Genomic DNA, 25,367 nt, shown 5'->3' with positions numbered 1-25,367 from the left:
TCTAGATGACCCTGCTAACAAGATGCTAAGATGTAAGTAAAGTGCCAATTATACCAAAGAGGTCAACATATAGTGACAGAAAAATGAGGCAGGTTCATGCCATGTGTTCACAATTTCTGATAAATAACAACAACAACACTGAATTTCAGAAAAAAATATCTGTTTGAGGGATAGGGTTATAAATTTTCCATGATCTAAATAGAACACTGTAATAAATGGCACTTGAACCACTGGACTATGCAACCAGACCCTATATCCTGACCTGAAATCAAAGGGGTAACAATGTAGAACTTGCAGCCTCATAGGTCTTTTCTTTCAGGGTATGGTAAAGTTTCCAAAATCCTAGGAAGATGTGAATTTTGTATCATGTAGACTTACTAAGGCAGAGTAAAAACTGGACCTCAGGAATAGGTAAGAATAAAGATAAAAACATAGGTTTTTAAATTATTGAATTAGTTGAATATATTTTTTGCCTTTCAAGGTATTTAGTTTATTTAAGGAAATCTGATATATTTTATTATGATTTTTAATCAAATGTCTAAAAGAGTCAGGTTGTAATCACTGTAAACAATTTAAATTTTTTTCTGTGTTAAATCCATAAATTTTGATGACTTTGTTGAATAAGTAGTATGTGACTATTTGAGAAGTGTCAACAATTGCATTTAAAGAAATACTGCTTAATAAATTCCTAAGATCCTAAACTGGACATTGAACAATGCACAAATGATCATGAGTATTCCTCCCTATGGACAACTGTCCATTGGACACTGAAGACCATCGAAAGGATAAAAACCCATTTGCCATCCCAGGAGACTCAGGAACATTATTTTTTAAAAAAGCTTGTTGTTCAAGTAAAGATATCACATGCTCAATCTTTTCTATACAGATGGTGTTAATTTCTCTAACTTGGTGTAACTTGACTTTTGGATCACCCTTCCAGGTGTGGTGAAAGTTTTTGCTTCCTCAATTCCACTGCCAACCCAGAAATGTCAATTCCATACCTTTGGGCTCATCTGTTTTTCCTCCTGGGTTATCATCTTTTGTGGAATCCTTCAAGGTTCCATATTCCTTTTCCATCTTAGCTGCTTCTTGCTTGGTACTATCTGTTTCTTCATGACTCTGCATTGATGGCGCTGGAATCAGATTGTGTACTGATGTTATAACCCTACTCTATATCTATTAGTTAATTCCTAATGTAGAAATAAACTTTATTGAAAAGATGCAGAAACATTTTTTGAGCTGAAAGAGATCTCAGTGATTATCTACTCCAACTCCCTCCTCCCATTTCACAGAAGAGGAAACTGATGCCCAGAGATGAGAAAGGTCAAGGTCACCTACTGAGTTAGCAGAAGAGCTGGGCCAACCCACTGGCTTTCTGGATTTTGGTTTAGTGCTCTTTCTCTTTTGCCACACTGTGTCATTAGAGTGTAAATTATTTTCCTTACTTTAATTAATATAGGCAATCAAGTGGGATATGTCAGGTCCCAAAGTAAATTTGAGTCTTGATTCCAAATGCCAATAAGTCTACAGTTGCCCAATCTCTCCTTTATGTTGTATTTTTTAAAGAACAGTTTATTATTCATAGAAGCAGCTAAGATTTGGGACTATAGCAGCTGTGTGGGCCTATGGCCACCTTCTAAGAATCTTCAATCAAGGTGCACATTGATTTTCAGTGCTGCTTGGGACCAGATTTCTGTGCTGAGACTAGCCTCAAAGTAACCAAGGTTGTAGCTACTTAAATCTATGACTGGATGCCAGATTTTAAAACTTTTAAAAGTCTATAATTCTTTATCAATGCTTATTGAAAGTTAATTATTTATCACTCAAAAGGGATGTTGTGCTAAAAGCTAAAAAAAATCATTAAATAAGTCATACCTGGGAAAAGCTTGCTTATATTGTCAGTAAAATTTTTTTCTAGCTTGCTCTTGGTCTGAAGAGCAATCGTTTCATCCAAGTTTTCTGGAAGGAGGAGGGGAAGAAATATAATTTTAGTTTCTGAAAGATGATATCAAACTTCTACTAAAAATGTTTACATTTCACCAGAAGTATCACAATAGCAATTCCACAATATTAACACGTCCAATAAGATGCTTTGACACAGATTTTATTTCTAGGAATCATAGATTCTCAGGGTAAAAAAGAATACTACTTGAGATCCTCAAGTTAAGCCTCCTACTCAGTTAACTGCAGAAGTTCCTTCCATATTTTTGTGGCCACTGCTAGAACATGCCCAGGGTTGAAACTTCTAGTGGATACCTGTGGTTTTGGCCTCCTCCACACCTTCCCATAACTACGCCTTGATTTCCTGTTGGAGAACCCAGAGCTCTTTCATTCTCAGCACATTTGGCTCAAGTGGGGGCTGAATTAGCCCTACCTGGCTCCTCAGTGTCTTCCATCACCTGGGCTGCAGTGATTGGTTCAAGGAGAATAAACTGACTCAAGCCAGGCCAATGAAAGTCAGTGGTAGAACCTTTGGGAGAAAGAGGCTCTCTTTCCCTGTAGAATTGGTGTACTGTGAGAATGTGAGATTGGGGTCGTGCTAGCCATATTTTTCCTATAAGGAAACAGCTTGTCTGGAATAATTTAACATATGAAAAGTCAAAGCTGTGAGATGGAGAAGGATAGCCTCCTCACATGTTGCTGGACTTCACAAACCTGAAGTGAGACCATCCCCAAACCTGGAATTTTCAGTTACATGAGACAATTAAATTTTCTTTTTGTTTAAGCCAAAAAGTTGGAATTTCCATCATTTAGGGTTCTCATTAATTCATGAGGCACCCAGTTCTATTGTTAGGTAGTCTTAGGCAGTTTTAATAATTTCCCTATTCCTATCAGGATGAAATCTGTATCCTTGTCTTTGTTCTAACTTTGTGCTAACTTTGTCCTAACTAGACATGGGTCTAGACTGTAACCACCTCAAGGGAGACAACGCATTAAAATCCACACTCTTTGTATTCAGTTATTCAACCAGCCACATTCATCTCACTAATAGGGCTGGACTTTTCTGCTATTTGCACACAAGCATTTATTTGCAATTAATATGTAAAGAATCCATTATTATGGATTGTGTTATTTCTCCCTAAGTAAACTTCTCCTTCTATCCTACACCATGACTCTTTTGAGGAGATGCATTGTTTTATTTCAGGTAATATGTTGGTATATTTCCTTCCAATTTTCTATACATACATTCATTTTTTTACCACCAAGATTGAGGTTACATTTTAAATGGCTTTAAGTATTCAACAGCATATCATGAACATTTCCTCCTGTCATTAATCTTTATAAACAATAATTATATTGCATATGTAATAAGCATACAATTATTAAACACACAAATATTTAAAAGTACAGTTTAAATAGTCTAACATAAGAATAACTAAATAATTTATTTTAGATGTTCCCTCTTATGGAGTATCTAGGTTATTTCCATTGTCTTGTTCCTATAAACAGTGCTGTCCAATAGAACTTTCTGCAATGATGGAAATAGTTAGTTTTTTGTTGTTCAACATGGTAGCCACCAGGTACATGTGGCAATTGGGCACTTAAAATGCACCTAGTGTAAATGAAAAACTGGGTTTTAAATTTCGTTTAATTTTGATTACTTACAATTTTAATAGCAACATGTTGTTAATGACTGCCATACTGCACAGCACAGCCATAAACAGTAGTGGAAATATCCACCTTGTTTATAAGCCTTGTGACATCTCTAATTTATTTCTATAGGATAAATGACTAAAATGTGGAAGTTCTGAGTCATGGAATATTGGTATGAAACAATGACTGGTTCGAAACAATGTCTTTGATCTACTGTTAATTGAGTAAGTAGGCCGAGAAGCACTGTGTGTAATGTGAATCCGTTTTTCATTAAACAAAAGAAAAGGAGAAATGACCTAGGTATACATGTGTGCCTGCACACACACGCGCACAGAAAATATCTGGAAAGACATGAACCAAAATGTTACATCACTGCTGGTATTGAGTGATTTTTTATTTCCTTTTTTGCACTGAAAGACTTTTTAAAATAAATATGCTCTTTTATAATCAGAAAAAAGTTGTACAACTCTTTTTAAGCAGAAAAAATGGAGTTCATACAGAATAATTCTACTTTGTCCCACGAGATGTTCTCTTCTATTTGTTTCTCCCTCCCTCACCCGAGATCGAAGGACTGTGAAGGCGTCTTGCCCAAAGGACATCAGGGGTGAATGGTATTTGTTGACTAACTAAACCACACAGGAAAATAAAAGACTTGAAAACAACAACAACAACTTACATGCAGTATCAAAAAATGTCCAAGCTTATTTATAAAGTTCCAGGAATCAAGGATAGAAAAACGTTTTCTGTGAAGGGCCAGATAGTAAAGGAAGGTTTTTGGCTTTCAGGCCATAGGGTCTCAACTATTCAACTCTTCCATTGTACCACAAAAGCAGCCATGGATACTGAAACAAGCGTGAATGGCTATGTTGCAATAAAACTTCATTTACTAACACTGAAACATGAGTTTTACATCATTTTTTTGTGTCACAAAATACTATTCTCGTTTTGATTTTTTCCAACTGCTTGAAAATATAAAAGCCGTTCTTTGCTTGGGTGCTATACAAAAATAGGTAATGCACCAGAGTTGGTCATGGGCAGGAGTTCACTGGCCCTGCTGCAGATAACCAAGTCCATTACTGATACAGAAACTGAGGCATTGGTCTTCAGCCACATGACAAAGCTGGTCTCAGATAGAACTTCTGGTGCCCAGTCTAGTGTTCTTTCCTCCTTATCACATACAGACCTCACTGGTTAAAATCAAGACTCTTTTAGTCCCAACATTCAAATACAATTGAAAAAAAAGTCCGATTTTAATAAAATTGTCTCTGTCATGGAGATTATTAGAAACTATTAGCAAAACAAAATATAACAAATATGAAATGTTTGTACTCAAGCTGGATCAATAAAGATTAAAAGCTGAAAACTTTTGTTTAATTGTATTTGTATGTATTACCAAACTGGGCAATTCTGGTTACCCAGATGATTCAGGGTATTTTGGCATAAATTATCAGATTACTGAAGTAATTACTACCAAATCCCCACCTCCCTTTGAATGATGAAAACTAAAACAGTGAAAACAAAACAGACAGGACTCTCACCCAAATAGGAGACCCCTTCTTCTGGAGATATAGTGCCGTACTTGACCATCATCTTCACAAAGTCAATCAGCGTTTTCATGATGGTAATCAGTGTTTCTTTCTCTTTTGCCTCTTTTTCTATATAGAAAGACAAAAATATATACTTTTTAAAAAACTAGTGGAGCACAGCTTCACCTTTCAATGTCAGTTGATGAAGTACAGCATCTTATTGAAATATTTCTTCCCACATTTATACTTAAAACCACTTGTATTTAATGTACAAAATGCCTAAGACTTGATTGGGGCAATGTACAGGTATACTAAATTTTCCTAAAATGGATAATTATTACTTCCCCCAAAAGATTTATTTGAATCTGAAATGCTTTATTAGTGGAGTAGATGACAGAGACAGTTTATGGCCAGAGACAACGTGGACTCGAAAGGAACGTCAGAAGATCGGTGACTCAACAACTTTCCTCCACTCAGGCTGTACATGTGAGGGGGCAAGAACAGCCTGCTTTCATTAATCAAGCTTAATATTTTAAATAAACACACACATATCTTTATTTTTTAAATGTAAAGTTTATTCTAACAGTTGTATATATTTCTTCCTACACTGTATTTCATTTGAAAGAATATATGTATACACTAAAAATATTGCAATAGTACAGAAGTAAATAAGAGTCAAAGTAACATTCTCCTCCACCTCGGGGCTCCTACTCCCTGTGGGTAACCACTAGTAAGAGTTTCTTGGGAGCTTTTCATATTTGACACACTGTTCTGCATCTTGGTGTGACAAGATGGCCAATGATTGCATAGGAGTTCAGTAGATGTATTAATTCTAAAAGCAGAAAAGAATCTATTTCCACTTTTGAAGAGAAAAACTATGATGCTAGAGAGCTCATTTTCCCTATTCTTTTAGCTGCTATGAAGGATTTTCTCGACTCACTTTTAGCCTTTCCCCATCTTTTCATCCTCCCCACACTTGAGGTTAGTAGCCAATAGGTATCAGTCTACACTTCTCTACCAATGGAGATTGGACATCTTTCTATTTTCCACTCCCCTGGAACAGTGGAAGGCAGGGGCCTGAGAAAAGCACTGGATCTGCAGACTCTCACTATCCCTGGAATTGGCTGTTTCAAGAGCTAGACTGAGGAGTGAGAGCGAGTAAGCCCATTATGGGCTCTCATACTAAGCTACATTCCACAGCCTCATCTTTATCAGTATCAGAGATATTTTGGTTTTCTACCTGCTTTATTATTTCTCAGTTGGTTCAGACCTTGGGTAAGAAAGATAGGTACTATCAAAGACCTCAGTGTAAGTATTTAAATTAAAAGTCTACAGATATAAAGGCAATATGGAATAGGGTCAAAGAACCTAAAAGATTAAAAACAAATAAAATGAGGAACACTCCATACAATGGAATCTTTAAAATACCATAAAAGTCACAAGGTTGGGAGAGAGAAAAGGTAGGAGAAGAAGTGTGGGGAGATCTCTTGAAAAAGGGCTGGTAAATAACTTCAGCCATCCTATTAGTTACTCAAGGTCACCTCCATATAAGTATTTGGTATCCTGCTGATGGTCTTCACTGACAAGAAGTGAATCACCAGGATGACAGAGGTTCTGAGCTGGGCATCTGCCAGCCAGTGGGGCAAGATGGCTCAGAACAGACCCTCAGGATTACAAACCTTGCAGACACCAGCAGAGGGGCTGGTGCCGTCTGGCCACTGTCTGGAATTTAAAGACAAAGGATGTTGTTTAGTAATGAAAGTTCACTCTAAGGTCACTTCCTGGGGAAATATTGTTACATTTACAGAAACCTTTATTACAAATGCTCAGTCCAAGCCTGAATCTTTAAATAGGAAGAGGAAGAGCCATTGAGGCAGTGCAGGCCATCTGTGTGGACAGTATCAATAACAGAAACTTTGCCCAATGGTATCCTCCTCATAGATCAACCAAAAGTAGAGGAACTGAAGTCTTCAGCTAACTCATTTTGATACACATGTAAGAGAAAAGAGCAAGGAACATTAAGGACTTTGTTTTGAAAAAACATTATCATTTTCCAAGTGTGTTTTGGGCTCCTGACCTCCTTTAGTCCAATGTTTATTTCACTGTGAATCATTTGAAAGGGGAAGCTAAAAATATCTAAAAAGCAAAATTCTGAATCACTTAAAAATAATCAGTTATGGTCCACACACTGTTCCCACTAAGAAGAAAATGAATAAAAGCTTTAAAAAATATTTGCAATAAGAGTTGAGGCTGAACTGGGACACTGATTCACCTCTCACCTGCACCAGGTTCGCTCCAGTACCACGACCGCACATGTGCTCAGTAACTGTTTGCTGAGCAAATACATAAGCCATCTGTCAACAAGAGGATTAAATTGTCCAGAAATTCTGCCTTTCCTGATTACCCTTTTCTCAATATTTCCATGACTCGTACACTTTAGAAAACATGTATGTGAACTGTTGTCCCCCAGGTCACGATATATGTCATCGAGGATTCCATCTAGATACTGAAAACAGGAAGAGAAAGCCACCCACACATTTCCTGGAATTACTGTTTCTGTTCCACATGGTCAGAAAACAGTTTTTACCTGAATCGATGCTTTTCAGCAGTGCATAGAAGTTTGGGAAATACTGAAGTTCTTCAAAGTTGTCTTCACCGTAGGTTTTAGTTCTCCTTTCTAAGCCATTTGTCAAGGTTAAGGTGTTAGATACGGTTTCATCATTTTCTCCATCAGCAAAACCATCCTGAATTGCTGCCATTGGAGTCTCCAGTGGGAATTTAAAAATCAATAAAAAATAAACATTTTGTTAGAACTAATGACACGCCGGCTTGGTTCTTTCCTCTATCCTGCCCTTGACTGTAGGAATACCTCCTCCTCCACCTGCTCTGCAGGATCAAACTAGAAACATGAAAAAGTCATTGGGACATAGAGACTGAAGACCCTGGATCCTGCTCAGGAGAGAAGTAGGGAATTTCTAGGTTTCTGCTCTGACCCAGTTCCCCTCCATCAGTTCTCAAGAGTGTTTCCTGGTAAAATTGCCTCTCACCAAGCTGAGGTGGGGCTGGGGAGATTTGAGTTCACAGACTCTTAGTAAGAAAGATGGTGCAAGGTATAGGAAATCTTGTCAGAATACCTAAAACTAGTAGAACAGTCACACCATGGAGGTTTCTGGGTAACATTTTAAGGACTGTCTTGTCTAGAAGGGTGCACAAGACTCTTTTACCTAAACCTGATCCATGTCTGGGGTTCTCATATTCATGACCCATTCTCCACTCAGTGAACTAAACAGAAGTTTATAAGCTTTTTTTTCTTCTTTCTCTTACTTTTCTTCCATTCAATCCATCAGTAGCCCTTTGGTCCTACTTTCAAAACGTATCCCAAATTTGTACATTTCTCTTTTTCTCCTTACCCAACTCTAGCCCATGCTGCCTTTACCTCTTACCTTTTAACTGCTACACCACCCACCTCCAAACTATTCCTCACACTGCATCTTCCACATTTGTAGCCAGAGTAGTCTTTTTAAAAAACTAATCATGTAACTCCTTTGCTTATAATCTTTTAGTGTTTTTCCATCATTATGATAAAGGTCAGAATCCATAACAGGCTCATAAGGCCCTGCCTGGCCTGGCCTGGCCTGGCCTGGCCTGGGTCCACTTCCCAGTCTCATCTCTCATTGCTCTCCTTCCACTTGCCAGCCTGAGCTTGTTTTAGTTGCTTGGATACTCCATATGTCCTTCTTTACATGCTGCCTTTCCTGGTCACGAGTTGAGTCATTCAGCTTTCAGTTTTCAGCTCAAGTCACTTCCTTAGGGAAGCCTTCCTTGAGCCTAAGGCCAGGATAGGTTCCTTTTTTTATAAGGACTCATAGAACCATGTTTCTTTCCTCAGAGCACTTAATGCAGTTGTAGTTAGAATACATGACTATTTGAAGACCATCTACCTCTTCCATTAGATCTTAAGCTTCTTGAGAGCAGGGACTGTGTCTTTTTAAATGGGCATTATATCCCCAGTGCTTGTACACAGTTGGTACCTCAATAAATATTTATTAAAGAATATTTCATTTGCATTGATGCATTTAGATAACGAGTGAACAGGTGAAGAACATGGATATTTTAGAGATTGGAAACAAGGAGTACATAATTGGAGTGAAAAAAAGTGAAAATTGTTATGTCAGTTTCAGTTCAGACTGGTAAGCTTGAGTGAAAGTCATAAGTTCTTTGACAAACCTAGAAAGATTTTTACAGTGGGTAGATCTTCAAAAACTGTTTAAAAAGATGGCAGCTCATGGGGATTGGAGGTAAGGAGAACAAAGGAGAGGTTTCAGACTACCTACTAACAAGAAACTAGACCCATTTTCTGTGTTCTAGCCTCCTCTAAAGCAGGGGTATAGAAGCTTATATAGATGTTTTCCTGGTATTTGGGATAGGATGTTGAAGGGAATAAGAAGCCATGGGGTGTGGGTGCTCTGGTGAAGAAAAACCAAAGAAGAGGTGGGGAGTTTGATATCTTCCTATCATTAGCTCCATCTAGAGTTTTAAAGAGAATTCAAGAAAGAGACAAAGATTTCAGAGCAAAGGGCTCCAGCAAGGAAAAGGAAGAATGAATGACTGGTCTAAGTAAAGGAAGACAGACAGACCTCTGAGCCAGTGAAAGAAGGCAGGAGAAGGTGAGAGAGCACAGGGTAGAGCAGAGGGAGCATCAGGCAAGCTACCTCTGGGGAATAGAAATGCTGGTATGGCAGAAGATCAAATCAACATGGCTTCTAGATTTTTTTAAATCTGGGGTACATATAATGATATCCACAGTGAACAGGAGTTGGATACCAAAAAAGCTTGGAAATATTTAGTTTCATTACACTAGGATTATACAAATAGTTATGTAAAATATCCATTTTACATAATATCATGTTATTACACTGCAGGGTATAAGATGTAACCTTTATTTTTAATATAATATCACATATATGTCTAAATTATTGTCAAAGTCGAGTTCATTTATATCTTTTAACTTACTAGTACTTCATCAATATTTAAGTTGGCTAAAAATGTCACATAACCCAAATGTTCTTTGGCTCCAAGTGAGGTACTGATTATATACAGATCATGTTAATTATATACAAACACGAGTATACACACACAAACTCATGGCCATGCACATGTGTGTATACATGTGTACATAGCATATTCATGCACATTCACATATACATACCACTTTCTCTCGTATTTTTCCAGTCTGACTCTCAGTCTTGCTTGTGGGTTTATTGGTTCTCTCCTCATAACTGTTGGCTTCCTTAGAGATTAATTTTTGTAAAACCTCTGCCACTTCATCTTCCAGTGTGTGTGCCTGACTTTCTGTGATCTGTTATAAAGAGTCAAAATGTATGGTAAAAAAAAATCTAGACTAAACTGTAGTTGAACACATTTTTAGAAGACAAGAGTACCGTATTTTTCGGACCATAAGATGAAGCTAGGTTTTAGAAGTAGAAAATAGGATAAAAGTTTTGAAGCAAAAAATGTGGTAAAATATTTAATAACATAAATAACATAATATTTCACCAATATAAATGTAAACAGAACTCAACAGCAGCATTAACAACCATTATTCCTCCCAAATGCGGGGAGCGGGGGGTGGGGGGGGGTGCGTCTTATAGTCCGAAAAGTTATGGTGTCTTCTGATCTCTCTTCTGGACAACCCTTGTTTATGCCTCCCCACAGGTAGGTCTTCACAGTGAGTGACCGGCACTCCTGGGAAGAAGTGTCTTGGGCTCATGGTACAAGTAGTCAGGCTTGTCTGTTGAAACCCACAGAACACTTACTTTGAGACACATCTTGACCATTGTTTCTCAATCCTCAGCTGCAAGTCAGGTAACCTGGAAACCTACACATTTTGCACCCTACTAAAGCCTGCCAGGGCTGTGTAGGACTGGGGAGCCAAGCTGAAGCAGGCTCAAATTGGATTGCTTTGTTTCCCAAACATAGCATGCCTTTGTTGATGTTATTTCCTTCTCCTCTCACAATATCTTTTACTTAAGCTGGTTAAACCCTAAGCATCCTTCTAAGCTCACTTCAAACACCTCCTCCTCTGAAGATTTTCCTTATAGCTCAACTGGATATAATCCATCCTCTGGCAAACTAAACTGATCTTCTGGTTCTTATGCTGCTTCCATTGTATGCGTGTGTATACTTGTCTAATTCCTCTGATAGACTATAAATTTCTAGAGGGAAAGAACAGTGCCTAGTATAAAGGAGATGCATTATAAACATTTGGCTATTTGAAGCGAATGACTTGGCTTCATAGCATACTCCAAACTGTACTAAGAATTTGGTTTATTTTCATGCATATGACTCACTAGACCAAGATTCAGAAGTTTAGAGACGATCTTGTCAAATACTCCTCTGTCATTTTCCTCGTAAATCCTGGTAGCAATTTTCTGGACAATGTCTTCAGCGGTTAAAGGAGTTCCATCTAGTTGATGAAGGCCATCTGGATCATCTAGGCAGAGCAATCACAATTTCACATCATGGTGAAAACATATATCTATTTCTTGGATCATGTGAAATTCCTAATCTATACCTTGCTCTTGTATACTTAGATATGTTTGGAATATATTTATAGTGGTGCTTGGTCCACATAAACTCTTGGTTTGAAATAAAGTTTGACTTCAAGTGAAGAACCTAGGATGACAGTAGAAATTCTGAGAGCCTCTTAAGTAATTATAAGAGGCAGAAAAATCTGAAGTCAATATTACTAATAATACAAATAATGTTATACTTTTTATTTTTATAGTATGCCATATTTATCTAATATACCATATTGTTTACAGTACCCTTTTATATATTATATAATGATATTCCATTTCCATGTAAGGAGTAGATTAGTAGTATCCACACATGTACTTCATTTGCAGGCAAATTCCTGGGCTGAGAGTGGGGGCACCTGCTTCACACTCAGAGTATGTACTGATGGTTTTATGACTTACCTGGAATAAGTGTTTACTTCTAAGTGAACATGTGCCAGAGTGCCTTTATATAAAGCAGCTTAATGTGACAAGCCTCTTTCTCCAGAGAATAGGGAACTTATTTTATGTGCCTGGAATTTAAACTTTTAAAATGTGACAACCAATCTGCACAAAACGGTATGTAAATCTGTGTAAATCTCTGCGGAGAATATTGCAGATATGTATCCTTGCCTTTCCTGGGAATACTTTTCTCAGCACCACTTCAGGGAAGGGAGGAGGTGATAGGGTTGGTGACAGGAAGCGTTGTACCTCATCCATGGAGAACTCCCAGCAGCTTGCTTGTTCATTTGCTTTTCCAGTCTATATCACATGGAGCAGTATATTCATATGTGCAAGTCTGCGAGGCACTTAACTGCCCTTGCCACCTCTAGGCAGATTGGAAAAATGAGAATTTTAGCCCCAGTGATGTGTATTGTTATCTATGTATCATTGGATCACTGTAGAAGAATATAATAAGAGTATCTAGTTCATGGGTTGGTAAGGATGAGATGAAATAAGATGTAAAAGCACCTCTTCAATTGCAAAGTAGTATGTGAAAGTTACTGTCATATTAATAACAGATAGTGAATTTGTACCTGAAATCAAGGAACTGTAATTATCTTCTAGAGAAAATAAACATTGAATCCCTGACCAAATTCTGCCCAAATAATGTTGACCGTATTCACTTAAAGAAGGAAGAACCTAGTATTTCTTTTCTAATGCTGCCCTTTTCTTCCATGGTTTCTGGGGACTTGAGCAAGAAATTTTGTCCTTGGTCTGTCCAGATTTTATGGAGATGAAAGTATATGAAGCTTCAGGCAGACTATTTTCTTGTTTGGAAAGAAGCTGAGGAAAATAAGTAGGGGGATTATGCCCAGAGGACAGGACGTTTTCTGGCGGTGTATTGGAATAGATGAGCTGTTGACCACCTCATGAACTCTGACCCCTTTGAGCCCTGTAAACCCCAGTCAACCATGAACACAAAAGCCCTAACAAAGATTCCGTGAAATCAGTTTCCCTCCTGGCTGACTTAAAATTGGGTTCATCATCTGTTTTGTTTGTTTGCTTATTTATTTGTTTTTCAGGAGCACAGACCCATTATCAGTTAGGTCTGCTTTTTTCCACTTGTGGGCTGCAGGCCAGACTCTTGGGAACTAGTGGAGCAGAAACTGCCCAGGTCTATGCAGAGGTGGAAGAATATATTCTCCTATTCTACCAATAGTCTTCCTTTTTCAGTTGTGATCCTGAGGGATAAGTGGGAAGGAAAACAAATAACTGAGATGACTGTTTTTCAGTTCATTTACTTCTCATCAGGGAGATCATTAGCAACACTCAAGAAATAGCCTCTTTCCTCTACTGCACTGCTGTATTGTTTGAGCCAGGAGCTTAGGCCTCCCCTAGCAGAGCTTTGCTAGATGAGGTTAATAATTGAGCAGTTGGACCTTGCTCCTCGCCTTCTACTGATTTCCCCTGGCTCCTCTAAAATGGACAGAATACTCAGAATGATCTCTCCGACACTCATGAAGGGATAGTTCACCCTCCTGTGCAGACCATTAAGGGGAAGCCAAACATGAGGCCAACATTTGTAACTTTCTTTAAGCAGCTATAACATTCTAAGTGAATACAAAAGGACCATGTTCTGCCTGGTTATGTTTTGCCCAGTTACATTTTGAATCTCCAGCATCTAATATGGCATTTGACATTCACTTGCTCAATCCGTTTTCATAAAAGTCTTAATGTGGGCCAAAACTGGAAATAGAGTGATGAATAGTTTAGTCATGGTCCCTAAGTACACCGACCTTATTTTCTAGTTCAGTGATTTTCAACTGGTGTGCCACAAGAATTTTTAAAACATGCAATACCTGACTATTTAGATAGGGACACTGACCTCCTTTCCCTTAGACTATCAAATAAAAAAATGACAACAGCCCTGGCTGGCGTAGCTCAGTGGATGGAGCGCGGGCTGGGAACCAAAGTGTCCCAGGTTCGATTCCCAGCCAGGGTACATTGCTGGGTTGCAGGCCATAACCCCCAGCAACCGCACATTGATCTCTCTCTCTCTCTCTCTCTCTCTCTCCCCCTCCCTTCCCTCTCTAAAAATAAATAAATAAAATCTTTAAAAAAAAATGACAACAGCCAATACAACAATAGCCATTGGGTATAAATGAATCAAAGTTATACTTAATTTTTCTTGTCAGATGGACAAAAAATATAACATATTTTTGGGTCTGCTGCAGAATTTTAGTAATTAGTTTATATGTGCCACGAGATGAAAAAGGTTGAAAATCACTATGTAGTTCATAGTCTGGCACATAGTAAATGCTCAACAAACATTTGTTTGGTGAATGTACACAGAGGCCTGAAAGCACTATTGCATAAAATAAACTTGGAAAATATCCTGAATCTTACATACTGCAGAACACATTGAAAAGGAGAATTAATGGCCCCTGTAGCCCATTTGGCAGTTTCCTAAAGATGTGAAACACCCTATAATACAGTATAGTATAGTATTACTATACTATAAGGCCATAGTAATCAAAACAACTTGACACTGGCACAAAAACAGACACGTAAATCAATGGAACAAAATAGAGATCCCAGAAATAAACCCACACCTTTATAGTCAATTAATATTTGACAAAGGAAGCAAGCACATACAATGAGTTAAAGCTAGTTTATTCAATAAATTGTATTGGGAAAAATTGGACAGATATGTGCAGAAAAATAAAACTAGATCATCTTCTTACACAACACAGAAGAATAAATTCAAAATGAATGAAACACTTAAATGTTAGACCTGAAACCATAAAAATTATAGAAGAAAACATAAACAGCAAAATCTCAGACATTGCTCATAGCAATATTTTATCATATATATCTCCCAAGGCAAGGGAAACAATAGAAAAAATAAACAAATGGGACTCATCACACTAAAAAGTTTTTGCACAGCAAAGGAAATCATCAATAAAATAAAATGACAGCCCACAGAATGAGAGAATATATTTGCTGATATATCTGCTAAAGGGTTAAATCCCAAATTTATAAAGAACTTACAAAACTCAACACCAAGAAAACAAACAACCCAATTAAAAAATGGGCAAAGGACCTGAATAGACACTTCTCCAAAGAGGACATAAAGATGGCCAACAGACATATGAGAAGATGCTCAACATCACTAATCGTCAGAGAAATGCAAATTAAAACCACAATGAGATACTATCTCATGCCTGTCAGAATGCCTATCATCAATAAATCAACAAACAGCAAGTGCTGACAAAGATATGGAGAAAAAGGAACACTTTTGCACTCTTGGTTGGAATGCAGATTGGTGGAGCCACGGTGGACATAAAGAAATTAAAAATGGATTTGCCTTTTGACCCAGAGACCCTACTTCTGGGAATATAGCCCAGAGAACTCAAAACACTAATTTGAAAGAACATGAGCACCCCTGTGTTCATTGTAGTGTTATTTACAATTGCTAGGATGTGGAAGGAGCCTAAGTGTCCATCAGTAGATGAGTGGATAGAACAACTATGAGACATTTACACTATGGAATATTACTTGCCCATAAAAAGAAGAAAATTTTACTTTTTTGAGACAGTATGGATGGACCTGGAGAACATTATGCTAAGTGAAATAAGCCAGTCAAAGAAAGACAAATACCATATGATTTCACTCATATGTGAAACCTAATGAACAAACTGAACTAACAAGGAAAACTGGGACAGATTCATAGATGGACAGCAAGATGACAGCTAGTAGGAGGGAGGTTAGTGGGTGGAGGGATTGAGCAAAAAGGTAAAAGTTCTCATGGACATGGACAATGGTGTGGTGGTTGGTGAGGAGAGGGGATATAAGGGGGCTAAATGGTAATTGGAAAAATACAGTAAAAATTAAATAACAAAAAGAAACAAAAAATTTGACAGATACAGGAAGTAAAATTGATAAGATTGGTGGATTATCATTTGAGAGGTGAGGAAAAAGAGAAATAGTTTAATTTCTAGATTTCTGTCTTGAAAAACTGCATTGCCCTAACTGGTGTAACTGGGTTGGGTATCATCCCATAAAACAAAAGGTCACTGGTTTGATTCCCAATCAGAGCACATGCCCAGGTTGTGGGTTTGGTTCCTGGTCAGGATGCCTGAAAGAGGCAACTAATCAATGTTTCTTTTTCACAGTGATGTTTCTCTCCTCTTTCTCCATCCCTTCCCCTCTCTCTGAGAATAAATAAATAAATAAAATCTTTAAAATAAAAAGAACAATTGCACAGTAGTAGTGTCTTCCTTAGAGAAAGAGCACTTTAAGAGGGCTAGGTTGTAAGGTGTACAGATATGAGATTAATCTTAGCCATGTTAAGTTTGAGCTGCTTCTGAGACTTCTAAAGCAAGTTATTAAGTAAGTAGACTGACATATGTGTCTACATAGCTGAGGTCTGCCCAGAAAAAGTCCAGCCATTGTTAACATAACAAGAATGGTTTGCGCCTCACCTGGGTAATTTGATGTTTCGTCAAAAACTCTGCAAGAGATATGATGCAGGAGCAGGTGTGTTGTAATGATAAAGCTCTTAATCACCAATTGGCCATAGCTGTGGCCTTCTGAACAATCTGAATAGTTCCCGTGGAGGAATGTTCAATTTAATGCAAAATTCAATGCAGATTAGTTGCTGTACTTGCTCAGTCATTTTGGATGTGATGGCCACCAGTTCACATGCTCAATGGTATTTACTGAGTCCACTGACTAGTAGAGTGAAGTTGTCATTGTTTACACATGAGCAATCTAGTCCACTCTCTTTGGCTGCCAGCTTACATCGATGTCACACAAACCATTCTCATTATGTTAACAATGGCTGCACTCTTTCTGGATAGACCTCATTGTATGTATCTGTATATAGGTATGTATGTATGTACATATCTATAGCTCAGAAAAGTCTATACTAATGATATGTTACAGCAGGATAGAGATGGTAACTGAAGCCATGAAAAGGTTAGAATGACCTAGGGAGAAAGGCTATAGCTAGAAAGAGAACCCTGAACAGAGAGTAATGGGTATTTCACCTTTGGGAAGTGGGTGTTTTGTTGATTCAATCATTTGAGAATTATAATATTTTGTTGGTACTAATAGTTAAAATATTAAATCATAAATAGCATAAAATATAGATTTAAATTTTTTTTCAAAGCATCAGTAAAGGGACCTTTAATGAAAAAATAGAATTTGGACTTCTGTGGAGCTGGGGCTTTGTATACTGTCAGTAAATTTGGGCTTTTTCTCAGTTTTGGACCTGACTAATCCATGATTATGAGTCTATTTTTTAAGGTATAGTACTTTCTCCTAACCCATAATTGGAAATGCCAAATTAGACAAACAGGTAGCAATTATTTTCCTCATTTACCTTGAAATTTCTGGTCCAGTCCACTCTTAGTAGAATCATAATCGTCAATTAGTCTTCGATTTTTGGTTGAATCAACATCTTCCATGTTCAATTTATTATCATATGGGGAACTTCTTATGGATTGTCTTTCTTTTTCAATTTTTTCCTTTTCTGCTATTGCCTTTAGCAGGTTCAAGTTATCAACAAAGGAATAATTGCTTTCATTTGGCTTGTTTTCTGAAAGAAAAGCCCCCAAACCCAAAACATTCATTTTAGTTAAGGTTTTCATAGCCTACATCATGTAAATTAATATCAGTATACTTTCTTTTTACCTGGAGGGTATGTTTGTTTAATCTTGTCTGCTTCTGCTTCAGCAATCTGTGAAACAAACAGGAGATAGACCTGGTTTTAAATCATTGCTCTACCACTTACCAAATATGACAGCTAAATGATTTAATCTCCATGGGATTTGGTTTTCTTGTTTGTAAACTATAGATAATAATTTCTATATCAAAGTATTGTCATAAGGATTAAATGAGGTAAAAAAAGAGCAGATGGTCTATAACTATTAATCCTCTTCTCCTACAATATTGGTGAAAAGTAAATCCCTGATAAATCAAGCAATCCTACAATAGAGTGGATGTGATGTGGACCTCACTGGGTTATTATACAGTCAACTCTATAATACAGATATTACATAGATATTATGAAAATTGTATTTCTCATCCTAGTTTCTGTCAATTTATCATTAATCTCCTGAAGTTTGTGAACTCAAAATGGCTAAAATGTCACAGCATAATTACATTAAATTATAGCAACTAAAATAAATAGAAATAGCATGTATATTTTTATTTTTGACTTACCTGTTCATTCAGAGGTCTTTCTGCACTTAATTCTCTATTATGTACAGGCTTGTCTAGAATGAACATACAAATATAAATTTAATTGTGCATCGGAAAGACATAATATGTCTCCTAAGAAATAAAATTTTCATAAAGAAAAACAAATATTAGCAGACATATTTTGGATAACCATGAAACAAAATTACGTATTAACAAATATTATTAAGATTATACAAGAACAATGAGCATCATGTTATCTTGCTTATTGTCCTCTTTATTTCCTGAGTTAACTGAATTACACTTTTTTTCTTACCAGAAACTAACATATAGTTCTACCACTTGGCTTTCCAGCTGTTTTCAACTAGACAGACCATAATTTGGATTGGTATTATAAGCACATTAAAAGCTTTTAACATACACTGTACCTATTATGAACAGAGTATCTGAGAAAGATTAAGACAACTAGAAAAAAAAAAGCCTTTTTATTAGGCAGAAAAGCTACCCTCTCCCAATTTCAAAACAAAATCTTTCAAAACAATCCAGGTTATTGCTCCATTATACAAAAAGTGAGGGAAGAGATGTGTCTCTAAATTCGAAATGATTTCTCTGTCAATATGCACTGATCTGATCTGATCAGAAAAAGAGGCAAGGTGATTTACAGTTCACGTATATTGCCCAGCTTCGCCTTTTCGTGGCGAATAAAGGGGAGGTGGGAAGGAAAGTGGCCACGTACCTTGGATGCCTCCCGGTTTGGGGAAAGCTTGAATCGGGCTGCTGTGGACCACCAAAACCAGAATCCAAGTGCCGGTCCACAGGAACCCCATTCTTCGCTCCTGGCTTCGGAAACAGCCTGGCGCCGGGGTCTCGGGGCTGTAGCTTTTGTTATGAATGAAAAAGAGGACTAACGACAGGAAGAGCAAGAGCGCGGAGGGCGGGTGAGGGGAGGAAGAGTGGTGGGAACCCTGCGGCGCGCGGAGCTAGACGCGGCTTCGGAGGGAAGGTTAGAAAGGCTCCGGGCTCTGAGTCCGGTCTTCAGGTGCAAGGGAGCGCTGTCCGCCCCTTGGGTGCTGAAGTTCCTGTGACGAGGAGCCGCCGCGGATCCGCTAGGGCGTAGCCTCACTCCCTCTCTCCTGGAGAGGAAGTGAGGAAGGAAGCGCATGCTCCCTGCAAGGCAGAGGCGGGAAAGGATGGCGTCAGCGGCTCCAATGCTACTCCAATCTCCTGGGAAAGGGATGGGGCGGGGGGGGGGGGGTGGGGAGGGTGGCCGGTCGGCTGGCGTACTTTCTGTGCCGCAGTCCCGGGGCTGCTCCTTGCAGCTGATCCAGGGCTGATCCAGGGTCACCTGGGTCACCGAGAGCTTGGACATCATCGTGCTAATTCCCCAAGTAAACGCTACTTCAAGGACCAAATGCCTTCTCTGCCCGTGTACCTGTCAAGGAAAGCTAGGTAACCTGTGTGAAGGGTTCTGCTTTGGGATTATTCTGGGATATCTGCACCAGAATCCCTTTCCATTCCACCTTCTATTGAAAGGTAAATATAATCCCTAGAAAGCCCTGCTTTTTGTGATTGGGTTGATGTATCAAGGGGTCTCTTGGTGCACTTATTTGTGTCTCAGTTCCATGGAGTTCTTTTAATGGGAAAATCAAGAAGCATTCTTTCTGATAGATTGCTGCAACACACTCTCAGTTTCCTAGATGCTGAAACAGAACTTAAAAAAAAAATCATTGCCTGTTCCCCTAGAGCGAATAGCCTCACATTCCTGGATAGCTGGTCAGCAAGGGCCAGTTTTATTATAAAATTATCCATTCTCACCAAGGGAGACAGCTGTCCCTTCCCCACCACCACTACCTAAAAGTAAACAACAACAACAAAAACAACAAAGCAAACAGCTACACTTCTGTAAAATTCTTCCCCAGGACTCAATTTTGCCTAAAAACCTGGTTGTTTCAGGGGACCTTGAAGAGAGGGGACAGTAATGAAAAAGCATTTTTGATCATAATTAGGTCAAGGAGGTACTCTCTGTGTTTTGAAAATATTCCCAGAAACCTAAGATTATTATGTAATAAAGGGCATTTAAAGATGAAAGCAAGGAACACTGCTGTGAGCAGGGTGCTGAGTAAGCTCTTTAGTCTAATTTTGAAACTACTTGGACACTTTCCTTTGGACTGTAGCATGCTGGGAACCAGACTGAATAACGATGAAAAGAGAAGGATTCAGCACAATCAGGCCTTTGATTTCTGCACCCCTGCTTTCCAAGGAGCAAGTCAGTCATTCAAGTAACTAAAAACAAATAAAAAACAAACTAACAAACAAATTTCCCTCCTCCTGCAGGTTGTTGAGTTTGGAAATCACTCATGTACTTCCTTTAAGAACCTAAAGAGTACTTTTTATTGATTATGCTATTACAATTGTCCCAATTTTCCCCTTTTGCCCCCCCTCCACCCAACACCCCCCAATATCCTCCAGTGAAACCTTCCCCTTTGTCCATGAGCCATGCATATAATTTCTTTGGCAACTCCATTTCCTATATTTGCTCTTAACATCCCCCTGCCTATTCTGTAACTACCAATTTGTACTTCTTAATCCCTTCACTTTTCCCCCATTTCCCCAGACTCCTATCCCTACTGACCACCATCCCAATGTTCTCCATATCTGTTATTCTGTTTCTGTTCTGCTTTTTTGCTTAGTTTGTTTTATAGATTAAATTGTTAGTAGATATGTATTTATTGCCATTTTAATCTTCATATTTTTTATCTTTTTTTTCTTAGATAAGCACCTTCAACATTTCATGTAATAATGGTTTGGTAATGATGAACTCCTTTAGTTTTTTTTCTTGTCTGGGAAACTCTTTATCTGCCCTTCAATTTTAAATGATAGCTTTGCTAGATAGAGTAATCTAGGTTGTAGGTCCTTGCTTTTTATCACTCTGAATACTTCTCATCAATCCCTTCTATCCTGCAGTTTCTTTTGAGAAATGAACTGACAGTCTTATGTGGATGCCACTGTAGGTAACTGCTTTTCTCTTGCTGCTTTTGAGATTCTCTCTTTATCTTTCACCTTTGGCATTTTAATTGTGATGTGCCATGAAGTGAGCCTCTTTGCATCTATCTTGATTGGGACTCCCTTTGCTTCCTGGATTTGCATGTCTATTTCCTTCACCAAATTATGGATATTTTCTTTCATTAATTTTTAGAATATGTTTTACATTTCTTGCTTTCTCTCCTTCTTCCAGCACCACCAGAGTGGGAATGTTGGTATTCTTGAAGTTGTCACAGAGTATCCTTACACTACGCTCATTTTTTTTGGGGGGGTTCTTTTTTTCTTCTTGTTCTGTTTGGTTGTCTTTTGCTTCCTTATGTTCCAAATCACTGATTTGATTCTCAGCATCATCCACCCAACTATTGTTTCCCTGTAAATTCTTCTTTAACTTAATTAGTGAACACTTTGTTTCTGACTGGATCTTTTTTATGCTGTTGAGGTCCTCACTAAGTTCCTTGAGCATCCTTATAACCAATGTTTTGAACTCTGCATCTGATAGATTGCTTATCTCCATTTTGTTTAGTTCTTTTTCTGGAGTTTTAATCAGTTCTTTTATTTGGGCCATGTTTTTTTTGTCTCCTCATTCTAGCAGCCTCCCTGTGTTTGTTTCTATGTATTAGGTCAAGCTGCTATGACTCCCTATCTTGGTAGTGTGGCCTAATATAGTAGGTGTCCTGTAGGGTACAGTGGCACACCCTCTCCTATCACCCTAGCTGGTTACCTGAGGTGTGCCCCTTGTGTGGGCTGAGTAAATCCTTCTCTTGCAGTCGAGCTTTGATTGATATTGGCAGGTCAATGGGAACAATTTACCCAGGCCAGTCAGCTGCAAGGACTGTCTGTGATCACTGATCACCAACCTCCACCCTCCACAGAGGATCAATTGTGCAGGGGCAGAGTTGTGGTGCTCTGATGTGGTCTGTCACTTTCCAATGGGTGCAAAGGCTCTGCAGTTTCCTGGGTGGTGCAGGCCAAGGTCAGCTCCCACCTGTATTTTGCCTGGGGCCATCCTTCCTGGGCTATAAAGGAATCTGATATGGCTGCTATTTGTGCTTGATTTAGAGATTCCCAGGCTAAGCAAAGCTGTGCATCTAGGCTGGCTGATGCTAGTGCTGGGCCTGAGGCTACTTAACAAGAGGTATGGGGACTTGGGACTCACTGAGGCCAGCTGTTGCTTGTTTGGGAGGATTTGGGAAGTTGTGAAACGTGAGCCAAGACCTGCAATTCATATGGAAAAGTCTCTGTTAACAGCTTGAGTGTGCCCATAATTTGGGTGGAATGGAGTCTTAGGGGATCTCCAGGGGATCTAAATGGTATTAGCCAGGTCAATGGAGTCTCAGATGTGGCACCTGACTGCCGGCAATGTGGCTCCATGGGGGGAAGGCTCAGAAAAGGAACAATGGCCTCTGCCTGCCTTTCTGTCTTGGAGAAAGCTGTCCCCCAGCTCTTGCCTTGATGCCAGACACTTCCTCCCTGTGTGCCATTGGTGCCTTTCAAGCTGCTACCCTGAGAGAGTGAGTCTGAGTAAGTCCGTGTATGAGTTCTTTAAAAGGAAATGCTTGACTACTCCAGAAATTTCTTCTACTGACTCAGTCCCCACTGGTTTCTGCAGCCAGAAGTTATGGGGACTTATATTAATGGCACAGGTACCCTGGGTTAGGGGACCTGGAGGGGTTGGTGTAGGACAGGACTCCTTGATCCCTAGATATTCCTCCTGAATTTTTAGAGTACTTTTCCTAAAGATTTTACTTACTTTTCAGAGAGAGAGAGTGGGGGGGAAGGGAGGGAGAAAGAGAGGGAGAGAAATATCAATGTGTGGTTGCCTCTCACACGTTACCATGGGGGATCTGGCCAGCAACCCAGGCATGTGACCTGACTGGGAATCAAACCAGCAACACTGGTTCTCAGACCAGCACTCAGTCCACTGAGCCACACCAGCCAGGGCTTAGAGTACCTTTCATCTAACAGTACTTCAAACACACAATTGTTTCTTGGCAGGGATAATATAGCATTATTATCTCAGTATACTGCATTAAAAATTTTTAATCAGTGATAGGTGGAGGGTGAGCAGGGCAGGGGAGAGAAATGGGGACACCTGTAACTGAACAATTAAAAAAATTTTTTAAATTTAAAAATAAAAAAAATTTAATCATAACTGAAAATCCCAGCTGAGTTAAGAGTAAATTTCCAGTATCCTCTTCTTTAAAACAGAGATGGTAGGCCATGTTTACCTCACAATGTTATTGTGGAGATTGAATGGATACACGTTTAGATCAAGTAATTTTAATGCCATGAATATTTTGACACAGACTTTAAAAAATATCATTAAATGGTTTCAGCTTTTAAGAAACATTACCAAATATCATGTGAAGTAGTCATTCACTGATTCTGAGACTCTATCACTGACCTAATCTCTCAGCCTTTCTCCATTCTTTGTCCTATTCCTGACTCAATTCTACCCTCAATATATGTTGGAAGTTGGGAGAAGCAGCTCAGGACAGAAAGAGGTAAAGCATGGTTGTTGAGGACGTTGCATTGCTTGTCAACAATAAAAAAAAAGGTATTTGACTTTTCTCTGCCATCTGGACTGAAATGGACTGTGTTAAATGGACAGTAAATCTAGGAACATTTTATGTTTCTGATAATATGAGCTGTGGAGCACTGAGTAAACATAAGGCATGAATTAGTTTACATTCCTCAGTCTTAAGCATGTTTTTGCTGAATTTAGTATGGGTCTATGAGGGGAGTACTCCTAAGTCTTATTTATTCACTCATTCATGTAATAGATGTTTATTGAGCAATTGAAATGTACCAGATATTGAGATAATTTCTGGGTATACAAAGACAACTAAGATATGATCACTGGTCTTATAATCTGATAGAGAGAAAAGACTGTGATTATAACAGTAACAACAATAACCACAACTATTTACTAAATAGGTTTCATGTGCTACACTCTTATCTCATTGAAATATGAATGAACAAATAAGCACAAGAATGTATTATGGGTTCCCCATTGTATGTGCAAAGTTGAGGTTGGGTGCAAAAATTAAATGGTCAGGAAAGGTTTCAAAGAAAAGATACCTCTTTTCTTAATAATGAAAAGATTAAAATATTTGATTATTGTATGTAAGCACACTATAAATGTTGAGTGATATAAAAATATATGTTGTGCCCTGGCTGGTGTAGCTCAGTGGATTGAGCACGGACTGCAAACCAAAGTGTCGCAGGTTTGATTCCCAGTCAGGGTACATGCCTGGGTTGCAGGCCATGGCCCCCAGCAACCGCACATTGATGTGTGTGTGTGTCTCTCTCTATCTCCCTCCCTTTCCTCTCTGAAGATAAATAAATAAAATCTTTAAAAAATATATGTTGTAATTGTAAGACAACAGTCATCGACACAGATCAGATGACCATGAAACAGACAACATGCATGCGCAGTGAGTCGCAGCTGCTTGTGGAGGCATCAGCACGCTCATGGGTTGGTTGTCATTTCCTTATTTATTAGTGAAGGTACCTTTTGAGCTGAAACTTGAAGACTTATTTGAAAGACGTTGTTATTTATTATAGAAAATATTATTATATGAATTATTATTGCCTATTTTTTTAAAATATAGAATGCTTCACAAATTTGCATGCCATCCTTGCACAGGGGCCATGCTAATCTTCTCTGTATCATTCATATTTTAGTGTATGTGCTGCTGAAGTGAGCACTGTTGTACATTTTATTATTACAAAATTTCAAACACAAAAGTAGAGAATATATTGAAATGTACTTTCACAAATTCATTACCCAACTTCAGTAATCGTTAACTCATGTGACCATTCTTTTTATTTTATATTTCCAACCACTTTGCACTCCCAATGGATTATTTACCCATAAAAATCCCAAATTTCATATCACTTCATCCATAAGTATGTCAGCATGTTTACCTAAAAGATAAGGATTCTTTTTTTCCCAACATTACTGGAATATCTTTATCATACCTCATAATAATAATAC

General features: G+C 38.4%; 1 protein-coding gene and 1 non-coding gene across 2 annotated transcripts in view; both read right to left on the bottom strand.

Moving 5' to 3' along the window:
* Nucleotides 1-19,454, bottom strand: part of SCG3 (secretogranin III) — a 36,737-nt gene extending 17,283 nt beyond the window's left edge. Inside the window, exons 1-10 of the mRNA XM_045823970.1 lie at nucleotides 19,062-19,454; nucleotides 18,350-18,402; nucleotides 17,819-17,864; nucleotides 17,508-17,723; nucleotides 11,471-11,613; nucleotides 10,330-10,479; nucleotides 7,708-7,885; nucleotides 5,133-5,249; nucleotides 1,876-1,959; nucleotides 1,002-1,133 (exon numbers count right to left, since the gene is read on the bottom strand). Of these exons, the coding sequence (XP_045679926.1) occupies nucleotides 1,002-1,133; nucleotides 1,876-1,959; nucleotides 5,133-5,249; nucleotides 7,708-7,885; nucleotides 10,330-10,479; nucleotides 11,471-11,613; nucleotides 17,508-17,723; nucleotides 17,819-17,864; nucleotides 18,350-18,402; nucleotides 19,062-19,152 (1,210 nt within the window). The 5' untranslated portion in view covers nucleotides 19,153-19,454. The remainder of the gene's footprint in view (nucleotides 1-1,001; nucleotides 1,134-1,875; nucleotides 1,960-5,132; nucleotides 5,250-7,707; nucleotides 7,886-10,329; nucleotides 10,480-11,470; nucleotides 11,614-17,507; nucleotides 17,724-17,818; nucleotides 17,865-18,349; nucleotides 18,403-19,061) is intronic.
* A 5,517-nt stretch (nucleotides 19,455-24,971) lies between these two features.
* On the bottom strand, nucleotides 24,972-25,078 carry LOC123808977. Its single transcript, XR_006783863.1, has one exon. It is a non-coding gene; the product is annotated as a U6 spliceosomal RNA (small nuclear RNA).
* Nucleotides 25,079-25,367: the final 289 nt, after the last annotated feature.

The sequence above is a fragment of the Phyllostomus hastatus genome, unplaced genomic scaffold, assembly GCF_019186645.2.
Source record: "Phyllostomus hastatus isolate PE091 unplaced genomic scaffold, TTU_PhHast_1.1 phas_scaffold_501, whole genome shotgun sequence".
Classification (NCBI taxonomy): domain Eukaryota; kingdom Metazoa; phylum Chordata; class Mammalia; order Chiroptera; family Phyllostomidae; genus Phyllostomus; species Phyllostomus hastatus.
This window is presented reverse-complemented; position numbering and strand designations above follow the sequence as displayed.